This window comes from Capra hircus, chromosome 22, assembly GCF_001704415.2.
Source record: "Capra hircus breed San Clemente chromosome 22, ASM170441v1, whole genome shotgun sequence".
Lineage (NCBI taxonomy): Eukaryota > Metazoa > Chordata > Mammalia > Artiodactyla > Bovidae > Capra > Capra hircus.
Genome location: NC_030829.1, coordinates 46,051,002 through 46,074,242, shown reverse-complemented (window position 1 = coordinate 46,074,242; position 23,241 = coordinate 46,051,002). Strand labels below are relative to the sequence as shown.

The 23,241-nt window shown below is 45.0% G+C and overlaps 1 protein-coding gene across 2 annotated transcripts in view; it reads left to right on the top strand.

The window, feature by feature from the left end:
* Positions 1-23,241, top strand: part of CACNA2D3 (calcium voltage-gated channel auxiliary subunit alpha2delta 3) — an 870,293-nt gene that overhangs the window by 660,635 nt on the left and 186,417 nt on the right. For both annotated transcript variants that reach the window (XM_018038437.1, XM_018038438.1), the window contains exons 15-17: positions 10-81; positions 1,321-1,401; positions 8,745-8,819. In XM_018038437.1, coding sequence (XP_017893926.1) covers positions 10-81; positions 1,321-1,401; positions 8,745-8,819 — 228 coding nt within the window. The remainder of the gene's footprint in view (positions 1-9; positions 82-1,320; positions 1,402-8,744; positions 8,820-23,241) is intronic.

The window sequence follows — 23,241 nt, the reverse complement described above, 5'->3', positions numbered from 1 at the left end:
TCCATCCAGCTTGCCGATGATCAGGGCCCCGTCCTGATGACCACGGTCGCCATGCCTGTGTTTAGTAAGCAGAATGAGACTGTGAGTACAGTGACTGGATTTCCTTCCTGATGCTAAGGGGGTTGTTAGCTCAGACCTTCTCTGACTCAGGCTCTGGTGACCTTTATTTACTTATTTAAGGATGGAGGATGTATAATTTTTCCTCACTTTTAATCCTGCTGTTAGAATCATGAAATCAAGAGTAGATGAGAGGAATTCAAGCAGGCATCTTTTTACAGTATGCAGCACTTTCCCAAAATTCAAGTGTTTAAATGACCAGAGGAAGGAAATCTCCAGAAGGAATCCTTGATTGTGATGGGATGATCTCACTCTCTTTTATAGGTCCCAACCTTGAATTAGATCCCCAGGGCTGTGACAGTGAAGTGTCACAGATGGGATGGCTTACAATAGAAGTGTGTTTTAACAATTCTAGGGGCCAGAAGTCCAAAATTAAGAAGTTGGTTGTAGGGGAGACTCCTTCCTTGCGCACTCCAGTCTCCGCCTCTGTCTTCACGTGCCCCTCTTCTCTGCTTATCTCTGTGTCCTTTCCTCTTATAAAGACACAAATTGTTGGATACAGGCCCCATCCTGCATCCAGGATGATTTCACTTTGAGATCCTTAATTAAGTACATCTACAAAGACCCTATTTCCAAATAGGAACACGGCCAGGGGTTCTGGGGGCAATTGCATTGGGGGGAAACAGCAGACAAGATAGTAGCAATGTGTATCTTATTCTAGAAGGCCCTTTCTGACATTAGCAAGTATAGCACATCACGTGACCTTGGGACCTGGAACCCTAGAGGCCTATTCCTTTACCTCAGTCCTTGGTTCCAACTGTCTGGAAAAATGTTAGGGTTTTCGCATCTTTCTCTGGCTATTTAGTCTCTTTTTCCTGGGCACCAGATGGCAGTATAAATTGAGAACATAGTTAACATGCTAAGTGTTTCCTGTAAAAAGTTTCTATAAGAGAAACTGATTAACGATTGAAACTCCTTTAGCCTCTTCAGATTCTTGATTTTCAGGAGAAAAGGAAATGGTTCTTAGGGTATGTGTTGAGGGTTATAATAGGCACTCTTTGGCCTGAGAAGCTGCCATTCTTGCCTAGGAATGTTTTGGGTGGAGAATAGAAGTTACCTCTTGCAAATCTGGATTAAGCTTCAATTTCTCTCAGTTTGAAGAAGGTGCCAGACAGTGCCTATGGTGTGTGACTTTTCAGGAGATTATATTTATTCTGCCAAATTAACATTCTGTTGTTATTGTTTAATGTTTCTTTGCAATAGCGATCGAAAGGCATTCTTCTCGGTGTGGTCGGCACAGATGTCCCAGTGAAAGAACTTCTGAAGACCATCCCCAAATACAAGGTAATGCATTGCTTAATTAAGAGTCGAGAGTCAGATGCATGAGATGATCTCACAGCCTGCTGTAGTGACAAAAAAAGCTTGAAGGAAACCCACTCTTTCTAGACGGTTCTGTGTTGTCTTGTTTCGGTAGAATATTAACAGTCCAGGAAGACCTGATGAGGCCTGCATGTGCCCACCCATGTTAGTGTGGGCCTGTGGAAGTCTACACAAGTCTGCAGGACTATACAGGTCTTACATCTCTGATGATTTTCTAAGCCAGTTTGACTTACCCCAATCTGAGGACCCCCTAAAATCTGTTGCTTCTTAACAGAAGCCCAATGAGGCACAAATAAAAGTGGTCCCTGCTTCTATTGAATAAATATTCCCCTTATCCTGAAAGGTAATGGGGTACAAATTGATCTCCTCTCCTAGTGCTGCATCAACCCTATGGCACTAAGAGGAGTGTAAGTTTGCTTTGAATTCTGGGGATAGCTGAGAGGGTGGAGTAGGAAAGCTTAAATACAGGGTCTACGTGCCACCTGAAATCATTTCACTGTATGGTGTTTTTCCTAAGCAAGCAAAATAGGTCATGCGAAGATTAGATAGAGAGCTGAGGAGTGAGGTCCATAGGGGATTGTTGGGACTCAAGGTGTGAACCCCTGCCTTCTCAGGCTCCCCTTAGCTGTGGACATCAGCACATCACCACTTTCCATAAGCCCATGCCGCACCTCTACCTGTTGGCCCAGGCTTCTCAGAGAACCCATAAGGTCAGATTCTTCCCAGTGCTTCCTAGCTGGTCCCTCGGACCTGATCCACTCCTAAAAGAGGAAACTTCTTTGAATAAGCAAAGCGTGTCTGTTCCCATGTGCTGATTCCATTTAGGTGATCAAATTAGAAAGCTACCTTCATAATAAAAGGAAATCAACTCTAAGCTAAAATCAGGTGTCCAGGCTACAAAAGGTGGCCTCATTAACGAAAGAAATTTTCTGATTGGGTTTACTAAGATGACAAAGGTCTTTCTTCCTGCTATCACCCTGAAGCTCTGACAGCCGGGTTCTTTCACCAAAAGGGCTTTTCCATTTGGAGTTCAGTTTCCAGAGCATAATACGACATCTGTTTGACCCAAACTCACACAAGCTGCTGCTGCTGCTGCGCTGCTGTGTCGCTTCAGTCGTGTCCGACTCTGTGCGACCCCGTAGACAGCAGCCCACCAGGCTCCCCCGTCCCTGGGATTCTCCAGGCAAGAACACTAGAGTAGGTTGCCATTTCCTTCTCCAATGCATGAAAGTGAAAAGTGAAAGTGAAGTCGCTCAGTCGTGTCTGACTCTTTAGCGACCCCATGGACTGCAGCCTACCAGGCTCCTCTGTCCATGGGATTTTCCAAGCAAGAGTACTGGAGTGGGGTGCCATTGTGTTTAGCTCCCTAGAGGTGGAAAGTCAGGGGGTTAGGGAGCTATTTGAGGCCCCTAAAGATAGTGGACTTTACTCTTATTGAAATCCTTAGACTTAGAGGCCCAGAATTGCTGGCTCACTGTTTAAGAAAGGGCATCCAACCATTACCACTCTTAAGCCTCTAGCATCATATAACATGTAGAAGCCCAAATACAGGGCCACTATTTAATATATGCCCAGTAAATCCAGAAAGGATGAACATACAGGTGTGTGTGTGCTTAGTCACTCAGTTGTGTCTAACTCTGCGACCCCATGGACTGTAGCCTGCCAGGCTTCTCTGTCCATGGGGTTCTCCAGGCAAGAATACTGGAGTGGGTTGCCATGCCCTCCTCCAGGGGATCTTCCTGACCCTGGGATGCACGTCTCCTGCATTGGCAGGTGGATTCTTTACCACTGAACCACCTGGGGAGCCCAGAACATATAGGAAATGGTAACAATTACCCTGTGAATTTGTTTCTCAAAGTTTCTTCTACTAGACAATGTACTAACATCTTTATAGCATTATCTCACTTAATAATAGGTAGACACTGCTATCCTTGGCTAAGGAAATAAGAGAGTCAGAAAATTTAAATATCTTGCCCAGTCTCAAACTAGCAGTGCATGCTTTTAGCTATTACCAACCTAGGCAGCATATTAAAAAGTAGAGACATTACTTTGCAAACATAGGTCCATCTGGTCAAGGCTGTGGTTTTTCTAGTAGTCATGTATGGATGTGAGAGTTGGACCATAAAGAAAGCTGAGTGGTGCAGAATTGATGCTTTTGAACTGTAGTGTTGGAGAAGACCCTTGAGAGTCCCTTGGACTGCAAGGAGATCCAACCAGTCCATCCTAAAGGAAATCAGTCCTGAATATTCATTGGAAGGACTGATGCTAAAGCTGGAACTCCAATACTTTGGCCACCTGATGTGAAGAACTGACCTATTGGAAAAGACCCTGATGCTGGGAAAGATTGAAGGTGGGAGAATGGGACGACAGAGGATGAGATGGTTGGATGGCATCCTACTCGATGGACATGAGTTTGAGCAAGCTCTGGGAGTTGGTGATGGACAGGGAAGTCTGGCATACTGCAGTCCATGGGCTTGCAAAGAGCTGGACACAACTGAGTGACTGAACTGAGCTGAAGCCTAGAGCCATAAGAAACAATAAAGGACAATAATAGTAATAGTTAAAATATATATTAAAAATTAGTAGCTAAAATAATACAGTAAGACATTCATTGAACTTTTCACTGTGTATTTAGTATGGTAAAAGTGCTTTATACTTACTGTTCCCACTGAATCCTCGTTACACTCCCATGAAATAAGTACCACTTGGCCCCATTTTTAGATGAAGATACATGAAATAACTTTCTTATTATTTCTCGTTATAACTCAGCAAGAAAACGATAAAGGAAACAAAGTGTAATAAGGGGATAGAAGATCAGCTACAGAAAATTAGCTGCTTTCCCCAAGGGGTCTGAGAACCAGAGACCCAGGTGTGGCATACCTTAATCTAAGTTGCCCTTCCTCTGGTCCCCACCAGAGCTGTGGGAAGAGGTATCCATGGCAGCTGGAGTGAACCATGGGTGAATGGGGCTCTCTCATCTGGGAGAGGAGAGCTCCAGGGATCACAGTGCAGATCACACCTTTTTCTCTTGATTAACACCTTGTAAAGATGAGTCAGCTCTTGGCTCATGTGGTTTTCCCAGAAGATATTGATAGAATTCTTTCTTTTCCATTAGCTTCATAGATTTTCCCACAAGCAATCAGACTTCCTGTAATTTTTATTAAGAATTCCAGAGACCCCAGCAATAATTTCCAGACACCACAGCCTCTGTTAATGTAAAGAGCCATTTTATAATTAGGTTCACTTCATTAGTCCCAATTCTCTGCACTTGGAAGGGAAGCACCTCCTTCCCCAGGCTTTTGGACCACAAGGCTCCTGGCCTCCAGAAGAGCATGCTTCAGGATGGGGGCCCCACTGGCAGCCCCAAGTGCCAGGAGGCCTTGTGTCCCACCTGCTCTCTGACTGCGGCACGGGACTGTATGTTAGAATGGACAGAATGGCTAGTTGTATTTCAGATGAAACAAAAATTAGAGATTTCATTAGAGATTTCATATTGATTTGAGGCCCTAAGCAAATGTTGGACATTGCCATCTACAAGTTTTAGGGTTTTTGAGAGACTCATCCACAGAATGGGGAATGTGTTTTGAGATTTGCTAAGTTTCTCTTCTTATATCTACATTAGATTATATCCATTTGCAGTCAACAAACCAACAAAACATTCTGATGTTATTTTCTCACTGTTCTCCTGGGAAGGATTTTAACCAGATAATTTCTGAATGTCAGGAAGACTTTCTCAGGTACAGGCTTGAGGAGGACTGACTATGTACCACCCATAGCAAATCAGCTTCTCCTTTTCAGCTTACGTTTGATATTTACTCTAGCTCAAATTTTAAAGATGAATGAGGTAATATTTGGGTAAAGTGATGACTATCTTAAATACATGCAGACCTTAACTGGAGCACCTGCCATGTGCTAGACATTATGCTAGATGCTGGAACAGTCAAAAGATGAGTGAGAGGGCTCCTTTCCCACAGAGAGCCCATTCTGATGGGGGCGTGTCTAGAATAAGGCAGATGAAGGAAAGACATCCAGCTAGAGTTGAAAAGCAGGCAGAAAAGTAAGTGTAGCATTTTCATGCATTAAGGTGAAGGTAATAATGGAAAAATTCTCAGGGTTTTATGGAGACATGATATGGAAAGGAGGGTGCAACAGGAGAGACATGTTTATAGGAGAAGATCGTGAGGCTGAGCTCATAGCTTGGGAGAGATGGGAAGGAGTAGTGCTCTGGACAGCTTGCATCCGTTGAGTAAAGGTCTCACTGGGAGGAAAAAGCTGCAGGGGGTTTATTGTTGCTGTCATGAGCTCTTGAGAGGCAATGAGTGGAGGAAGGAAGTGCTGGGTAAGTAGATAGGGGCCAGACCCCAGGGAGACCTGATGGATAGACCCATAGACTCTATCGTACACACGAAAGTGAAAGAGAGCTTCCCTGATGGCCTAGCTCAGTTGGTAAAGAATCTGCCTGCAATGCAGGAGACCCCAGTTTGACTTCTGGATCGGTAAGATCCGCTGGAGAAAGGACAGGCTATCCACTCCAGTTTTCTCTGTGCTTCGCTTGTGGCTCAGCTGTTAAAGAATCCACCTGCAATGCAGGAGAGCTGGGTTCGCTCCCTGAGTTGGGAAAATCACTTGGAGAAGGGAAAGGCTACCCCCTCCAGTATTCTGGCCTGGAGAATTCCGTGGACTATGTGGTCCATGGGGTCACAAAGAGTCAGAGACAGCTGAGTGACTGTCACTTTAACTTCCTACATATCAAAGAGGTCTTTAGTGGCTTTTACAAAGGGGAGCAACAGGGTGGTGCCACCAATTGAGAGAGACGTGCAGGGAGGGCAGCACTAAGGGAAGGAGCCCACGTTGGACTGGGTGAGGCTGGGGCACCTGTGTGATGTCCAGGCAGAGACACACACTTGAACCCTGGGGTCTACCACTGAGGTGCGAGGCCAAGGCTGGAGCACAGATCTGGAGGTCAACAGCATCCAGGTGGTTGATGGATCATGTTGGAGGAGAAGGAGCTAAAGCAGACAAGGAGCAGTAGGGACAGAAACTTACTGCTTCCGGGCTGAGTAGAGGACGAGGATCCTATGAAAGGGAGGGAATCCAGGACTGTGGGGCCTGGAAACTGAGGGATTAGAGTGTCAAGGAGGAGGGGACAGCAGGTTAACACAACCAGGAAAAGAGGGTACATTCTATGTGGTTTGGCAATTAGGAGGCCACTGGCAACTGTAAAGAAAGGAGTTCTGGTGGCGTTTTGGTGGGCGAGGGGCATGGCAGAGGCAGGTTCTGGTAGACTGAAATGTGAGTGAGCAACAAGGGAGCAAGATGGCAGCTAACCAATGAATGGAGGACATAGGGCGGGAAGGTCGCCTCGGCCTCTGCCTCCCAGGGAAGAAGCAGAGGGCCCGGGATGCTTTTGTAGGATCTGCACTCAATTCAGTTTCTGTTAACTTCTCTTCTTCCTCCTCCTCTGCTTCCTCCTTTCTTTACCCCCCTTCCCTTCATCCTAGCCATCCCTCCATAACTGCATGGTATGACCTTGGCTGTCACAGAACTTATATTCTGGCAGGGAGATAGGCGTTAAATAATCAAAGGCCTTGACTGATATCTTGATTACTTATAGTCAACCTCACAAATAATTGATTGCACTTTGAGAAGTGCTACACAAGAAAAGTAGGGGGCTTGTCGGGGGCATATGCGTGGAGTTTTACTTTCTTTTGAGTGTTGCTTCCTACAGGCAAACCAAGAAGTAAAGGAATGTACATTAGAAGCCACTGAATATATTCGTTGACTATAAAATATTATTTGTTTGGTCTCATCGTGAGTTTGAATTTCCAACCAAAGACCACTTTTGCCTTTAATGGAGAAAGTCAAACTCTCTGAGTCATTTTGACCCCTTCAGTCTGTATTAAACAGGGACATAATAAAGGTAATTAATGCAGTGTTGACTGTGTCTGACATTTTTCCAAGAGACAAGATGAAAAGAGACGATATACATCTCAAAAGATAGGAAATCTCTGGTTTATCTTTCACAGCATAATGAAATATACTTTTATCATTACAATCAAGTAGAATCTTATTAAGACTTGCTGTGTAAGGTAACTCCAGAAGAAAATGTCCGTTGCCCTTGACTACCACGTGCATATTTGCTTTTTGTAACGCAAGGAAAACTTTTAATTGCCGGTGTTAAATTCTCTGAAGTTAATTTCATATCACCTTGACATTAAGCTAACAAGCAGACAGGGTCATTCTTGGTTTGTAAACTCTGTTGTCTGGATCATTTAATAGTATCATATTCAAGAATGAGAGCAGCAGAGAATTTTAAAGAAAATAACAGTGAGGGCTCAGGACTATGAAGTAACTCGTTGGAAAAAAGGATTTTTTTTTCTTCTCCCCTTTCACTGCTCTGGCAAAAGTGGGTTACATTTTCTTTCTTCAGAGAGAGAGATCAGTATGGGTTTTATGCCAGAGGCCATTTTAATACATGAATGATTTGTAGGTAAATTTATTGTAGCCAATGGATGCAGTCAACTGTGTAATAGAAATATTGTCAAAAAGCTGGGATTATTATTTAAATAAGTGCAGTGTTAAATTTGATTACATACTTTTTAAAGCTAATAAACATTTCATTGCTCTCAAACTATTTCCCATAGTCCTATTTAGTCAGAAAACATAAATTAAGTGAGGCTCTGCATAGAAAATTACCCAGGCTTTGTGTCGATGGAAGAATGCATGGAAAAGCTTGGCGGCCTCACAATTTAAAGACGAAAGGATGTAAAAGGGGTTGGCAGGCTCCTATATAGGCTGGTGGGGACACTTTTCTCCTTGAAGAATTACGGAAAATGACTGCCTAGGAGAACACATGCTTGAGATGGCCTTGGGGGTGTGGAATTGTTGGGAGCCTAGGGTGCATCAGAGGGAGGCCCCTCTTGGCTTATCTCAGGTAGAGAAAAGACACCCAGGTTGACAAAATTCTGTTCACTTGGACATAGGGTCTCCAGAAACATTAGCCACTTGCTTTTTAAAAATTATAATTGTTTTAGTTTTAAATAAATCAAAGTGGGGTCTTTGGATGCCAACATGGGTCTGTGACATTTTAAATTGTGCTGTTTGCTGAGCTTATCCTGTGACAGGTCTTCATTTCCACCAAATGTCAAGGATCAGTGCCTTGCATTCATTTTAATGAAATATTGTGCTGATAAGGGTTATGAATGCCACGTTTAAGCTGTAAATTACTAAATGTCGGGCTGCTTTCTGCTTTGTGAATTCACCAGGGAGCAAGCTAATGAAGGTTTCTTTCTCACTTCTTCTTACAGTTAGGGATTCATGGCTATGCCTTTGCAATCACAAATAATGGATATATCCTGACGCATCCAGAACTCAGACCACTGGTAAGAGAAATACTTATTTCTGTGTTTCTCCTTTTATGATTTTAAAAGGTTTTCTTTAGTTCTACAGTGGTGACACTTTGCAGTTTTCACTTGAAATGCTCAATTCATAATACTGTCTGTGAAAAGCTGTTTTAATAGTTTATAACTAGCATTTTGACATATAGTATGCAAATAACATAGGGTAAATATATTTGCTATCATGTTTTACATATAAATCCATATATGTCTTACAACTTATTTATTTCACATTTGCCAATATATGTAAAAACTTTAAACTCTGTTCAGTTTGAAATATACATCGTAATAGGTAGCTTTATGAAACAAATGATCTCTCACCCTCCAGCCTGAAACTAACTTAAAAAAAAACTATCTGCTTATTTATTAATTTACGTTGGCACTTTCCAGGTCTTCCTTGCTGTGTGCAGGCTTTCTCTGGTCGCAGTCCGCGGGCTTCTCCTTGCAGTGGCTTCTCTTGTTGTGGAGGTCGGGCTGTAGAGTGCCTGGGCTTCCGTAGTGGCTGCCCATGGGCTTAGTTGCCCCATGACATGTGGAGTCTTCCCAGACCAGGGGTCGAACCTATGTCCCCTGCATTGGCAGGCAGATTCTTAACCATTGGACCACCACAGAAGTCCTGAGACCAACTAATTGAAAATTACATTTGATACGACAAATAAGAGTCAAGATCCTTGGAATCACTGAAACAGTTGAGATTTTCCCCCTTGTGCTGCCTAAGCTGTAGCCAGTAGCATTGTTTGGTGAGCTGACATGTAAACCATTTTCTTTCAGCATCGTTTTAGCTCTCTTGAAGTGAGTGGAGTTAGGCCTAGTCCAAGACAGCCCAGAATAGCATGGTCCATTCTGATCCCTGGGGAGAGGCTGCCTGGAGCACTGTGTTTAGGAGGATTCTGAAGGGCAGCTAGGTTTGGTCCACTGTGGATTCTGGAGGGGCATGGCAGAGAGGGCACCACATGTTTGCTCCCCCTGATCTAGTTGCAGTGTGTTGACAAAAGGACATCCCTTTTGGTCTGTGGTTAGCCAATTTTAAAGATATAAAAGTATAAAGAGTAATATAGTAAACTCTGCTTTTGAATGTTAAGAAAGTATAGTTCATTTCCTATAGCTGTACACACACGCGCGCACACACACACACACACACACACACACACTCACACTCACACATACCCATCCACTGCACATGTCTTTTTTCCTTTCATCAAAATTAGAAAATATCAGCAGTGCCTGCTATGCAAACGTTTATTTGTGAAACATCGTGTGGACCAGTTTGTTTCTCACTTGAATCAGTGTTTAGAAGAAGTTCATGTTTTAGCTCCATCACCATCCAACTTTGCTCTAATCGCCGTGGTATTAATGGAGTCATGGCCACATCATGTGGATCCCACATGCATGCTTCAGGATGTGACTTAAGGTAATACTTGACTTCAACAAGTTTTTTATCAAAAAAGGATTGAATTAACTGGTTAGCTGATTCTAAACTTAAATCAGAATTGCTGAAAAGTCTGATTGAAAAACCTACCTAACTTTTTAAGGATATTTAAGTCTAAAAATGTATTTAAGTTTAAAAAGCTTAGCACAGTACCCATTTCTAAGTCCTGCGGTTGGGGTTGCTTGTTGAGGGTAGTAGGAGATACATGTTTGATGTGGCTGACAATAGGCTCCTAGTGCTTATTTATTCCAAGTTGGAGTGGATCAGAGTAAATGAAGCAATCAAACCTGGATCTTCTGCCAGTGAATGAATTAACTTTCCTATTTATCAGCTTTTAAAGAAGGAACAAAATGGAACCAGATGTCAGAAGGGTCACCAGGGTACCTTCCCTTTCTCTATAATGTGGAAGTGAGCAGCTCCCATCTGTGCAGTCATTTCAGAGACTTCCTGGTCTTTCACATCTCCTGGCCTGTTTGCAAATAATCCATCTCATGGACTTCAGAACTGTAGCCACTGAGAGGGCAGCTGAAAGGCTCTTAGAAGAACAGGCCAACCAGTCAACACTCATCATCTCCTGAAAGTGCAAATACTCACAAATCCAAGTCATTTCTGTTCTTCTCACTGTTGAAACATTGCAGTGAATGATTTCACTGGAAATGGCAGCTAGGGTCAAATTCCCATAAATGTGATGGCCCAAGCAAATGCCGCACATCTCACTTTTGAGGACCCAAACCAGATGAAGCTTTTTGAAGTTGATCCACAATAAGAACATCAGGAGTGGCCAGGTCAATGGACCATCTATCCCATTTTTTCCGTCTGTGACACTGAGGCCATGACATATTTAGAAGAGGTTTGGTGTGATGCCCACTGTGGAGGATTCTGTGAACTAACCCATCTGTGTAATCAATACTGGATGTTAACCCTTCCTTGAGTTTTGTATTTTCCTGCTGGGAAAAAGACAGCAGTGAAGTGGAAGGAATTCAGCTTCAGCGGTACATAGGTTATCCTTGATTCCTAGTCCCATCATAAACCAGCTATTTGACTTTGGGCTTGTCAGTGTAAATGGGATAATATAAGTAAAGAGCCTTGTGTGACCAGTCAAGCCCCAGGACATTGTGGGGACCGTGGTAGTTCTGTGGACATCCTGTTTGTGTTGTATTGACTGGTATAAAGATTGGGAGGACTCAGTGATGGTGGATGCTTGCGGGGGTGGGGGTGGATTTAAAGAACATTTTTAATTATTCACCTTGTTCAGGTTATTATGATAAACATCAGTGAGGGATTATATCCACACACACACGAGGAAACAAAGTCCTTGGGATCATGCAGTCTGTGTGCAGTTCTACTTTGAACCTGACATCAACTTAGTCTGTGCAACCTCAGCTACGCCTGTCTGTGCCTGTCGGTCTCTCCCCCTCGCTCTGTCTCTCTCGCTCTGTCTCTCTCTCTCTCTGTCTGTCTCTCACACAGTCACACCCTTACTTTTCTTGGTCAGCTCTGAGCTAGAAGAAAAGCCAACAGTAGCTGTACTGGGAAGTTCTGCGTGAGCCCAGGGAACCGAGGTGTTTTGTTACTGTTGTCTGTTTGTTTTTAAAGTAGCACTGAGGAAATACTAGCAGCTGCAGTAACTAAAGTATGACAGTTAAGAATCAGTCCACATGGGGGAATAACCCAGCTCTGGCACGTACAAGTTGTTTGTTTGTCTCTGTCTTGCTCACCTGAACAAAAGCAGAAAACTCAACCCCTCCTTCTCCTTCACCACCAGTCACTCAGCATAGAGGAGGGACTTTGAAGGGGAATGAATGAAAGAATCCTCCACAGCCAGTGTTGCAGTTCCAGTTACTTTGGATTCTTCAGGATAATGTTATGTAATTAGGGCACTTCCCCGGAAACCCGGTGTCTGCACCAGACGTAAATGGACCCAGTCAGAGTCTCACCCACAGCTGGGGACAACCACCACCAGCAGCTTCCTTGGCCAGCTCTAGCAGGGAATCCTCGCTCCAACCTGACAGGCCTTCTCCAAGCCCAGTCATACAGTCAGATCCTTGTTACAAACGGATGATCCCCTCGGTTCTGGCCGAGGCTGCCAGATTAGCACAGTGGGTGTGAGTGGGAGATTGTGGCCAGCATGGGGGACGGAGCCGACTCACTTAAAATAACTCCTGTTCCCTCTCCATCTGCCACTGAGGTTGTTTCTGCCCCTGCAGCCAGAGGAAAGAAGTGGGTTTCCTGAAGCACAATACCAATATTTTTCTAATTTGTCCAATAAAATTTTCCCCCCAAACTTAATATTTAGCTTGATTTATCCAGTATTTTGTTTCATCTTGTATGATTTGGGTGTGAATCATGAAGTGTCTCCAAAAACAGCTCAGATGTAGGAGCCTTACTCAGCAGACTGGCTTTGGTTTAATTGGCAAAGCTGCTCAAGCAGGACTTTTCTGTTGATAAGTGTGCTCTCTGTAGTCTTTCTCCAAGTGTTTCTCAATCACTCTGTCCTTGCCACCAGCTTGTGACTTCTGGTAGACTAACTGATGCTGATTCAACAAACATTTATGTGGTTCCCAGCATGGTGGGATCCACGTGTTAGAATGGGGGCTGAAGGAACACATGGGCTGCGCCCATCTCATGGGTGGGGACTTGGACAATAGCGAAGCAAGAAGGATTCAAGTCAGACCTTGAGGAATGATTTTTGAGTTGTTATTACACATCTGGAAGTTTTTTCCTTGATCTCTGCCCCTCTTTAACATTCAGGTTAAAACTATTTCAAAGCATAGTTACTTAGAATTACTGTCTAGATAGATTTTTCTTGCACTTTATTCTTCTCATAAAGTTCTTTGAGAGCTTTACGAATTTTTCTTAAAATGTGGAGCCCCTAATATATCTTTTTTCTTTTGCCCGACAGAGCATCGAAGGAAGTAGAACTAGGAAAGGACCCCCTTTCACATGATCTGATTTTCTTTTGAGATTTTGGTAATCCATGTGCCCCTCCGTTTTAGAAAAAAGGGACATCTAAGTTGATTGCCTTCCCCATGGAGGCCTGGAATGTGGACCTCGTCAAACCACCAAGAGAACACAAAAAAGGCTCCCTTCCAGCAGCCACAGCACAGGCAAGGCTCCACAGAGGAGCCTGGGGCAGGCAAAATCTAGGACTTGTTTCCATGAAACCACGTTGACATTTGCCAAAAGCTGTTTGCTCTGTGTCTGCAAGCCCAGAAGATGGGGAAGGATGCTGAAGAGTTTCTATTCTGGATAAAAATTAGCCAGTCACATAGGCCACTGGGCTAATGGTAGATGAGATGGGGAAAACCCTCAGTCCCTTCCCTCAATATTGGCTAGACGGCTACTATGTTCTAGGGCTAAGCAAGCTGCCCAGAGTGGCTGCGGAGAAGTGCTCCAACACAGAGAGCTCAAAATCAAATAGGGTGGATAAGATTTTTTATGTGGGGTGGAGAAGTAACCATAGATACAACTAGGGAAAACGCATTTTTTGTATCTGTTATTGTTGTTGGTCTTAGTAAACTTTGTTTCACATCTGTTGATTACTTTTTGTGTGACAGACACTGCTCAGAGTGTTTTAAATGGTTAAAGCTTTCGATCATTAACTAATTCAATAGCAAGCTTAGGATGCAGAAGCAATGGAAAGGCTCAGAGAAAGGGTGTGCGTGACGCCAGGCCTGTGTGGAAGGTGGGTCTGGAAGGCCATCTGGAGTCAGATTGTAGACAACCAAGGGTGCCAGGAACATCTCCGTGAGGCAGTGCACATCCTCATGTTACAGACAGGAATCTGAGGCACCAAGCAGTCAAGTAGTTAAATGACTTGAGAGAGTCAGAACCAGGAGCCGCTAGATCAGTTTAGATGCACTAAATTCACTCTTCTTATTGGTTGATTCTCAGGAAATGGGAAGCAGAGTGGGAACCTGATCCTTGCAGCCATGTGGATGAATAACAGGGTCATCACAAGGCAATTACAGTGAGATTCTGCCTAGACTAGTGCTGTCCAGGAAGAATGTCATGTGAGCCGCAATCATGAGGTGCCTGTGTAAGTTAACACTTTCTAGTAAGGAAAGGAAATAGGTGACCAAGCTGTGCAGCCCAGGCCAGTGGGGGGAGGGGAAGCCTGAGCCGTCAGGCTATCTCCATCAGACCCCAGCCATTTCTGTTGTTCTGTCAAACTCAGCTGAACTCTCCAACGAGTCCTGTTATGGAATCTCTCCACTCCCTCTGGAAGTCAGTGTTCTTGCTGTTTCCAGAGCCCGAGTTCTGCCTGATGTCACCAGTCAGTCCCTATGGACTCCTTGACTGTCCCCATCCCACTGCAAATGTTGATTCCATTTCTTTGTTCTTACGGATGCCCAGCCGCTTCGTTTCTCCATACCTTTTTGCTATTGAACATGGGTTTCAGCCCTGCTCTGGACACCTGTTTTTGTACCCCCTTCACCCCAGAATTTTGCTCTTAGCAGTCAAGGTGGGCTTTCACAGGCATCACTCAGTTGATCTGGCTTTTCTTGGCATCTAGAGTAAAACCCAAACTCTGGGCCATGGCCCTAGCTCCCTACCATATCTGACTTGACCTCTCTGGCCAGAGTGGTGTGGCTGCCCGCTGTGCTCACCCCTCCTTCAGTCTACTCCAGCCCTTTTGTCCATCCCTCAAAAGCCCCAAGCTCCTCTCTGGTCCAAATTCCTGTGCCTCCTCTTCCCTCTGCCTGTAATCTTGTTCCCGACACACCTGTGACTGCTTTTGTCCCACCTTCCATATCTCATCTCAATGCTACCTCCACAGAGAAGCTTCCCTGCTCTCTGACCAAAGGAGCCACACACCTCCCTCACTCCCCATCACATCCCGTATTTGAGTTTCCTCCGATCACTTATCACTCTTGGGAAAGGTCTGTGTGTTCAGCCTCTCCTGCACCATCCCTTGTGAGTTCCTGTGACTTTGCTGCTGCACCGAGGGAGTAGTTGACAGATATTTCTTGGTAGATTTTGATGGCGTTTGAAGGATGCTGATGACTAAATATCTGGGTACCAATTTTCTACAGTAAATGAGAAGTATAGGTGCCACATGTTTACCCATCAAACACTTACTGAGTCTCTGCTTCATCACATGCAAAATTTGAATCTCATGTAATTGATCAAGTCCTCCTTTCTTTCCACCCCTGCCTCTGCTGGACTGCAAACATTCATGAGATGTTCCTAAAGTCAGGCACTGTGCTAGCTGATGGAGACAGAGAAGCAGGTAGAACAGCATCTCTGCCCACAAGGAGCTCATTGCTAGAGTCCAGGAAGAGATATGTGCTTGCGGGGCAGGCATCTGCTTTTCTTGAGGAAGGGTACCATGAGATGCTGGAGGGCTTCCCAGAGGAGGTGGCATGCACACCGACTTCCTCCACAGCCTACTGTGAGGGACATTTCTTTCCAGACTCAGCAGGGGTCCCACACACTTCCTGAGATCTCTGTCCTCATCTGACTTCTGTCTCTGGTCTCAGAACCATGCATTCTGCTGGCCCCAAGCTGCTGGGGTGTAGCGGGTGGGAACCTGTCATCGTTTATACAACTCTGTGGCTTCTAAGACTGGAATCCCATCTCCAGTCTCCAGCTCTATTCTCTGCTCAGACTGCTGGGAACTGAACGAGGCTGGCCAGTAGGTGGCGCACGGGCACCGCCGTGTGCCCGCTCCCTGCGCACATCCTCAAAACACAATCCTTTCATGTCGGGTCTGAATCCATCCCGTTTTATTTTAAAAGAAAGAATCATCGGATGCTTAGTAAATGTATCTGCTCAGAGGAGTGTGTTCTTAGAGAAAAAATAAACAAGACTGTGTGACCCCCATGGAGCGAGCCTGGTATTTTTGAAATACATCGTTTGGTGAAAGAGAAAACAGAGCCTCACATGCTTTTCTCTTGATGAAATGTTGAGAGCAACGGTTGGAGCCGCCCCAGTCTGGACACTTGAGTGGAAGCCCTGAGCAAGGAATGCTTACATCTCGTGAGCTTCAGGATGAAGCAGGTTAGAGGGGTGCCTGCCTTTCTGTCCTGCAAACCTCAAGAACTCTGTAGCCGCTTGGTCCCCAAGTTCTGTGCCCGGGTGTGTACAAGGGCACCTAGGGCATAGATAGGATTTAGCAGAGAGTGGGTTAGCAGTGACAGTGCAGCTGTTACTTAAAGTTTTAAGAACCATGCTATGTGCTTATCATCTTTGTGTGTTTTGCCTCATTAAGTCTTCATAGTATCCCGTGTGTTAGTTCTTGTTTTAGAGAGATTAACTGATGCCTAGGCCAAGTACTGTGTCAGTCAGAAAGCAAATTTGAATCAGTCTTCAGAGGAAAAAAAAAAAAAAGACAACTATGAACAGTGTCATTTTTCATCAAGTTAAACCTACTCAATTGAACAGACTTCCTTAGTTCCAAAGCAGAGTTATAAGGTTCTTTTATAAAATGAGAGTTGGGCTGCTGGGCCTCCCTTGGCTTCTGCTGTCTGCTCCTGCACACCACCTGCATGGCACTCAGGGTGGCATCTTTGATCTTGGCCTTGGATGGAGTTTAGCTGGTGGGGACTCACACCCAGAAGAAATGAGAGGAGAGTGCAGGGGACTGTATATTCAGCCCCGTGTCCCCTGGCACTGGCTGCACCCAGTCGAAAGCCACAGTAGCCTTTTGTTCTCTGTGGGCTGCTGTGATTGTTCCTTCCTCTCTCCCTTCATGCAGAGTGGAAGAGAAGGGCCCCCCTGCTTGTGACTCCAGGGTACTACACCATTTCTTATAGTTCCCTACACCTGCCCCGCTGGTACAATAGGTTCTTTATGAAAACTTCCTTAATTAGCCAGCTTGACCGTGCCATATGCTTCCTGCTGGGGTCCTGACTGATACAAAGGTAAGAGTAGATGGAAGGTTTGTTTCTCTTGAGTGTTTACTAGAAAAAAAAAGGCAGGGGGGGGGGGCGGGGGGGGAAATAAATAAAGGAAAAAGAAGAAAGGGGTGAAGGAAGAATGGAAGAAAAGAGGAAGAATTAAAAGGAAAAAGATAGAGGGAGGAAGGAAGAAAAACAAAAGGCAAGAGGAAAAGGCCCTCCATCCTGTCCTTTATTTATTTATTCATTTACTCATATTCATTAATCTCACATTGTGGTGGGAACTGAGAGCTTCCATATACGCTTTTATTAAATTCCTCTTTTGCTCAAGTGATTAAGAATTGGTATCTGTTGCTTACAAGCAGAGCAGCCTGGCTGATGCAGTTGTGGATCCCCAAGGCTGGGAGCCGTTGCTGGGGTGGCTCTGAGCCCTGCTCTCAGGGAGCACACAGTCTGTCCTCCCTCCCTGTCTCCCACTCCCACCCCTGAAACCCTCCTCCCCACACCACCCTATGCCCTCGTCCCACCAGACTTCCTGCACAGGTCTTTGAATTTGGGCTCCATGCTACATCACAGAACTCCCTCGACACGCCTGTCCCCTCACGCACTGCAAGGGCCTGAATACACTAATCCCACCCTTGCATGTCCAGGGCCTGGTAAAATACCTAGAAGAGGAAGTGGAATAATAAACAGGAGAGAAGACCCACAGATAGGTAATTGATTACACAATGCCGCAGTATATTATTAAGCACCAGAGTGGGAATACTGGCAAGAAAGAATTTGTAAAAGGACGTGGTGTCTAGCTGTGACAGGGGTGGCTCAAGAACTCTGCAGGGAGCTAGTCTGCAGCCTGTAAGCCTCAGCCCACAGGCTGTGATCCAATCCAGCACATGTGGAAACAACAGAAGACCCTTCAGACACGAGAGGTGCAGCTTGCTCCTTCTTGCGTTGCTGGAGCCCACCTTCCCTCTCACCTTTCCTTCTCTCATCTGGCATGTGTTACCGAACACCTCTTCTGTGCCAGGCACTCCTTTATATGCTGGAGATCGAGGGATAAAAGCAAAGCCGGCACAACTCCCCCTTCATGGGGTCATGGATACGGTATGTTGGTTTTAGGCTCATAAGTAAGCAAATAAAGAGTATTAGCCCATTTTGGATAACTTCTCCAAAGGAAGGAAGGATCTGAGACAATAGGCTAGGGACATGCCCTGCTTTTAGTTGAATGGTCAAGGGGAACCCTTCTTTTTTAAGCTGAACCCTATAGCCCTGAGGGGGGAAAAGAACTTGCTGTGCCAAGATAATAGAGACTAGTTTAGGCTGAGGGAACCATGTATGCAAAGACCCTGAGGCACGGGGAGACTTAAGATGTGTCTGGAATCTGTGAGTAGATTCAGAACAGAATTCCAAAGACCAAGGCAAAGTGCCTTGAGGTTTTGTTGGTAAATTCCTGTTTGGAAACATGCTTAGTGAAGTAGTTCTGTGGATGGCCCACCCAGGCCCCCTCAGCCCTCACCTCCGTGGGTTCCAGCCTGGCTTGCAGCTGCCAAAACCCTAGTGAAGACTTTCTGTGACTTCTGGAACTCACTCCTTTCAAGCGCACAGTGGGCAAGGGGTGCCGGGGAATCAGCATCCTTCCACCAAAAACTGATGAGCACTCCCAGCTCCCGGTGGGCTCCCTGCAGGCACCTGCTGCACAGTGGCTCCCGGACCCCTGCAGTGGGATTCAGCTTGCGGTGCCCAGCGTGCCCACATGCTCCGTGATGCAGCTTGTGTTGGCTGCCTGCTTGTGGTCTCTGTCTCTCGGTCACTTTGCTGTGTTCCTACAGCATTTCCTGGCAAAGTAAAAACTTTGCCCTTAAATCCTGGCCTTAGGATCTACTTCAGAGGAAAGTCTCGCCACGATCCCAGTGGACTGGTACATCTCTGCAAAAATAGATTTGCTTCAGATACAGTTCTGTGTGCATATAGACCTTTGCTTTAAAGTGTTGGGATCAGGCACATTTCCCATTCTGTTTCAGGGAGCTGCGCATGTATTCACCTCACATCAGCCTGCTTGCACTGAGAAGCACCAGGGAGTGTTGGCTTTATGCTGTTAATAATGGAGAAGGCACTTTAAGGGAATTTGGTTTAGAGATAGGATTCTCTGCTGCTTTATTGTTTGGCAAAAGGATTTGATGAGGACAGAGCTTTTCTTTACACTGGACACACTGTGACCTTTGTTTTACTAGATTAATTTCATATCTAGAGTGCCCCATCTTGGATGATGAATTAGCAATAAAAGGCTCATCAAAATGTAATTACAGGCAATGTGTTGAATAATGATCTCTTAAAAATTCCTATAGATTTGTCTGCACCTCCTTCCCCTCATGGGGGAAATGAGTGTCAGCTGCTAGCTACTAGCCTGGACTCAGGAATGCAAAGCCTAGCCACATTGTGAGGCTGAGATGGGAGAGCTGGCTTCCATCATTGTCCAGTGTCATCTAATTGATCAATTGCTTCTCTCCATGTGATGCACATCTTTATATAATTTAAAGGACCATCTCCATGGGGGTAGGAATACACAGGAAGTGGAAGCTCAAAGCAGAGTGAAACCCTCACCTCCTCCATCTGCAACAGCCTGTTGTAGGGAGCGAGTTATTAATTAAAATGTTAACTGTCCAGACAATAGCAGGCGGGCCAGCATAAAGAATGCTGGGAAGTGAGCATTAAAGCTTTTATAACTGTAAATTCCAGGAAAGTTTGTTCCTCCTTAAAACAGGCAAACAGAGCCCTCTGCATCCAAGAGAAGGCCAGACTGGGCTGGTGAGTGAGGTTAGGCTTCCCCGGGGAGGAGTCAGACTGGTTTCTCTCCAGAGAGTTGGACTGGGAGAAACCTAGCCTTACCCTCAATGTACTGAGGAGCCCTGTAAAACCTGCAGCTTGAGCTGACTGCAGAATATTCAAATGATTCAACAGTGTAAGTGCCCACACTCATTTGAATAACTGAAGAATTCAGTCATTTGAATGCCAATGATGATGCCTCGGCGAGTTTACATTTTAGAAAGACAGTGCATCTGAATCCCCATGAGAGCATTAAATTGCTATCTAATTAGCAGTCCCAAATTATATATATTTAAAAGATAATTAAAGGTTTGAAGGCTGTTGGAATAGCTGGTTATACATTTAAATGAATCACTAGAAATTTGTTAGTAATGTGTGGAGTTTTCTTTTATTTTTTGCTTCCCTCTTTGAAGTTCAGTAGACCCAACCTTGAGGGGTTAAGTCTGGTAGCGGTAAGATAAAGGCAGATGTTTTTAATTATTGCAACTCAAACCTCCAAATAATTATAAGCAGCTGTCATTTTTACATAATCCTAAATGATAAGACGCAAAGAATGCAAATAAAAAGGTTGAGAGCATGGGCTTTGGGGCACAACCATTTACTCCCCACCACACCCCCGAACTGACCATTGCCCTTCTTTGAGGAGGTGCCCAGACCATTACGCGCTTCACTCAACTTTTATAATCATGTGACAGGCCACGTGTGTTTCTGAACACCTCCCAGCTGCCATTTCCATGTACTCTGTGGATGTTTTCAGGGCAAAGGGAAACACGAATGCATTTGAGATATTCAGTTTGGCTAAGCCTGTCAGGGCTTTTGCTGATCGTTATTCTCACTTACCCCTTTCTCTTTGGGACAGGACCTGGGTGACCCCACCCCCACTCCCACAAACATACCAATAGCTGGCATTTCTTTGGCTTGTGGCTGGGGATTTCGTAAGATCGAGTGCTTTTGTGCCTCAGCTGGCCAGGGCCAGAAATCCCAAATGACAGGCTGGCCTGCCAGCCACGCCCCAGGGAGCTCTGGGTTCAAGTCTGAAATTTGATGCTTTGTGTGTCTGTCTGTCCCTGGAAGGACAGAGACCACCTGCGGAGCAAGTCAGGGGACATTCATCATTGTCACAATGGCTTCTTTTTGGACCCAGTGACTACAAAACCAACATCCCACAGATAGAGGCACACAACTTACCACAGGCACAGCAGAGGCCAGACTCCGCAGGAGACAAATTTAGGACATGTCTGAAAGGAACACACACACACACACACACAGACACTCACACACACTCACTCCAAATTAAATCAAAAGCCCGAAGAACCCTCTGCTAGGAATGCTCAAGGCAGATTTAAATAAACAAGGACCCCACTTGGCAGAAATGTACCCCAAAAGAAAGAAGTGCCCAGTGAGACAGGCTTAATTTCCTGGGATTGGGAAGGATAAACAGAGGAAAGAGGAGAAAAATCCTTTATCTGGGACATTCAGAAGCTGACAGGCATTATACACGGAGTACTGTCCCCTCTCCCCAACATAGAACCATAGAGATTTCAGAAGTATATCCTGGGTATTAGAATCAGTTGAAATATTCTATTTCTCTCAGCTGCCTGCTCCTTGCCCCAAATAGCCTCCTCTGGAGTTTCCAAGTTTCTTCCTACGCTCCAGGAAGAGAGTCTGGGTGTGACTGGGACAGGTAAAGCTGTTTATTTGACTCCCAGTACTGCAGCAAGTTTGAGAATACTGTGGATTGGATGCCTTTAACTAATACCTATTTCTTCCAAGTTCAAATACAAGTATAAATAGTACTTTCATATATATTTCATGGAAAGTTTCCTTTGAGAGGTAATAATTTGAAACTCAGCTCTACTCAAGGTGGAGTTCCAGGGAGCTGGTTGAGGACAGCCACAGGTCACTTTGCCATCATCAACTTACTGTGCCCTAGAAGGACACATCCCAGGCAGGCACCCAGCAGCAACCTCAGGTTTATATATGGGAGGTTCACTGGTACACACTTCTCCATGGAGCAGAATAATGCCTGAGGCTTTGTGTCCAGGGTCAACTTCAGCTCTGCTGCTGTCAGCTGTGTGACCGTGGACAAGTTACTCAACCTCCTTCCATTCAGTTTCCTCCACTGAAAAATGAGGACAAAAATAGTGTCTACTGCATGGAATTACTATGAGGATTAACTGAGTTCATGTTCACAAAATACCTAGAATAGGCCAGGCATATGGTAGGTGTTATACATGCTTATTAAGTAAAGACCCATTATAATTTGCTCATTCACTCTGTTTACTCATTCCTCAAATATTCATGAAGAATCTACTCTTTGATGAGTACTCTCTTAGGCATTGCAGGTTTGATGCTGAATAAGTTGTCCAGTTGCTCAGTCATGTCTGACTCTTTGTGACACCATGGCCTATACCATGCTAGGCTTCTCTGTCCTTTACCGTCCCCCAGAGCTTGCTGAAACTCATTTCCATTGAGTCAGTGAGCCATCCAATGATCTCATCCTCTGCCATCCCCTTCTCTTCTTGCCTTCACTCTTCCCCAGCATCAGGGTCTTTTCTATTGATTCAGCTCTTTGCAACAGGTGGCAAAAGCATTGGAGCTTCAGCTTCAACATCAGTCCTTCCAGTGAATATTCAGGACTGATTTCCTTTAATGGACTGGTTTGATCTCTTTGCAGTCCAGGGGACCCTCAAGAGTCTTCTCCAACACCACACTTCAAAAGCATCAATTCTGCGGTGCTCAGCTTTCTTTATAGTCCAGCTCTCACATCCATACGTGACTACTGGAAAGACCATAGCTTTGACCAGATGGACCTCTGTTGGCAGAGTAATGTCTCTGCTTTTCCATATGCTGTCTAGGTTGGTCACAGCTTTTCTTCCAAGGAGCAAGCGTCCTTTAATTTTGTTGCTGCAGTCACCATCTGCAGTGACACTATTTCCATTGTTTCCCCATCTATTTGGCATGAAGGGATGGGAGCAGATGCCATGATCTTCCTTTTTTGAATGCTGAGTTTTAAGCCAACTTTTTCACTCTCCTCTTTCACCTTCATTGAGAGACTTTTTAGTTCCTCTTCCCTTTCTGCCATAAGGGTGGTGTCATCTGCGTATCTGAGGTGATTGATATTTCTCCCAGCAATCTTGATTCCAGCTTGTGTTTCATCCAGCCCAGCATTTCACATGATGTACTCAATGGCAACCCACTCCAGTACTTTTGCCTGGAAAATCCCTTGGAGCCAGGCCAGTGTGACTTTCCAGAGGAGCTGATGTCTTGGCTGGGTGCTGAATGACCACTGGACTCTGAGTTTGGTTGGAGTGTA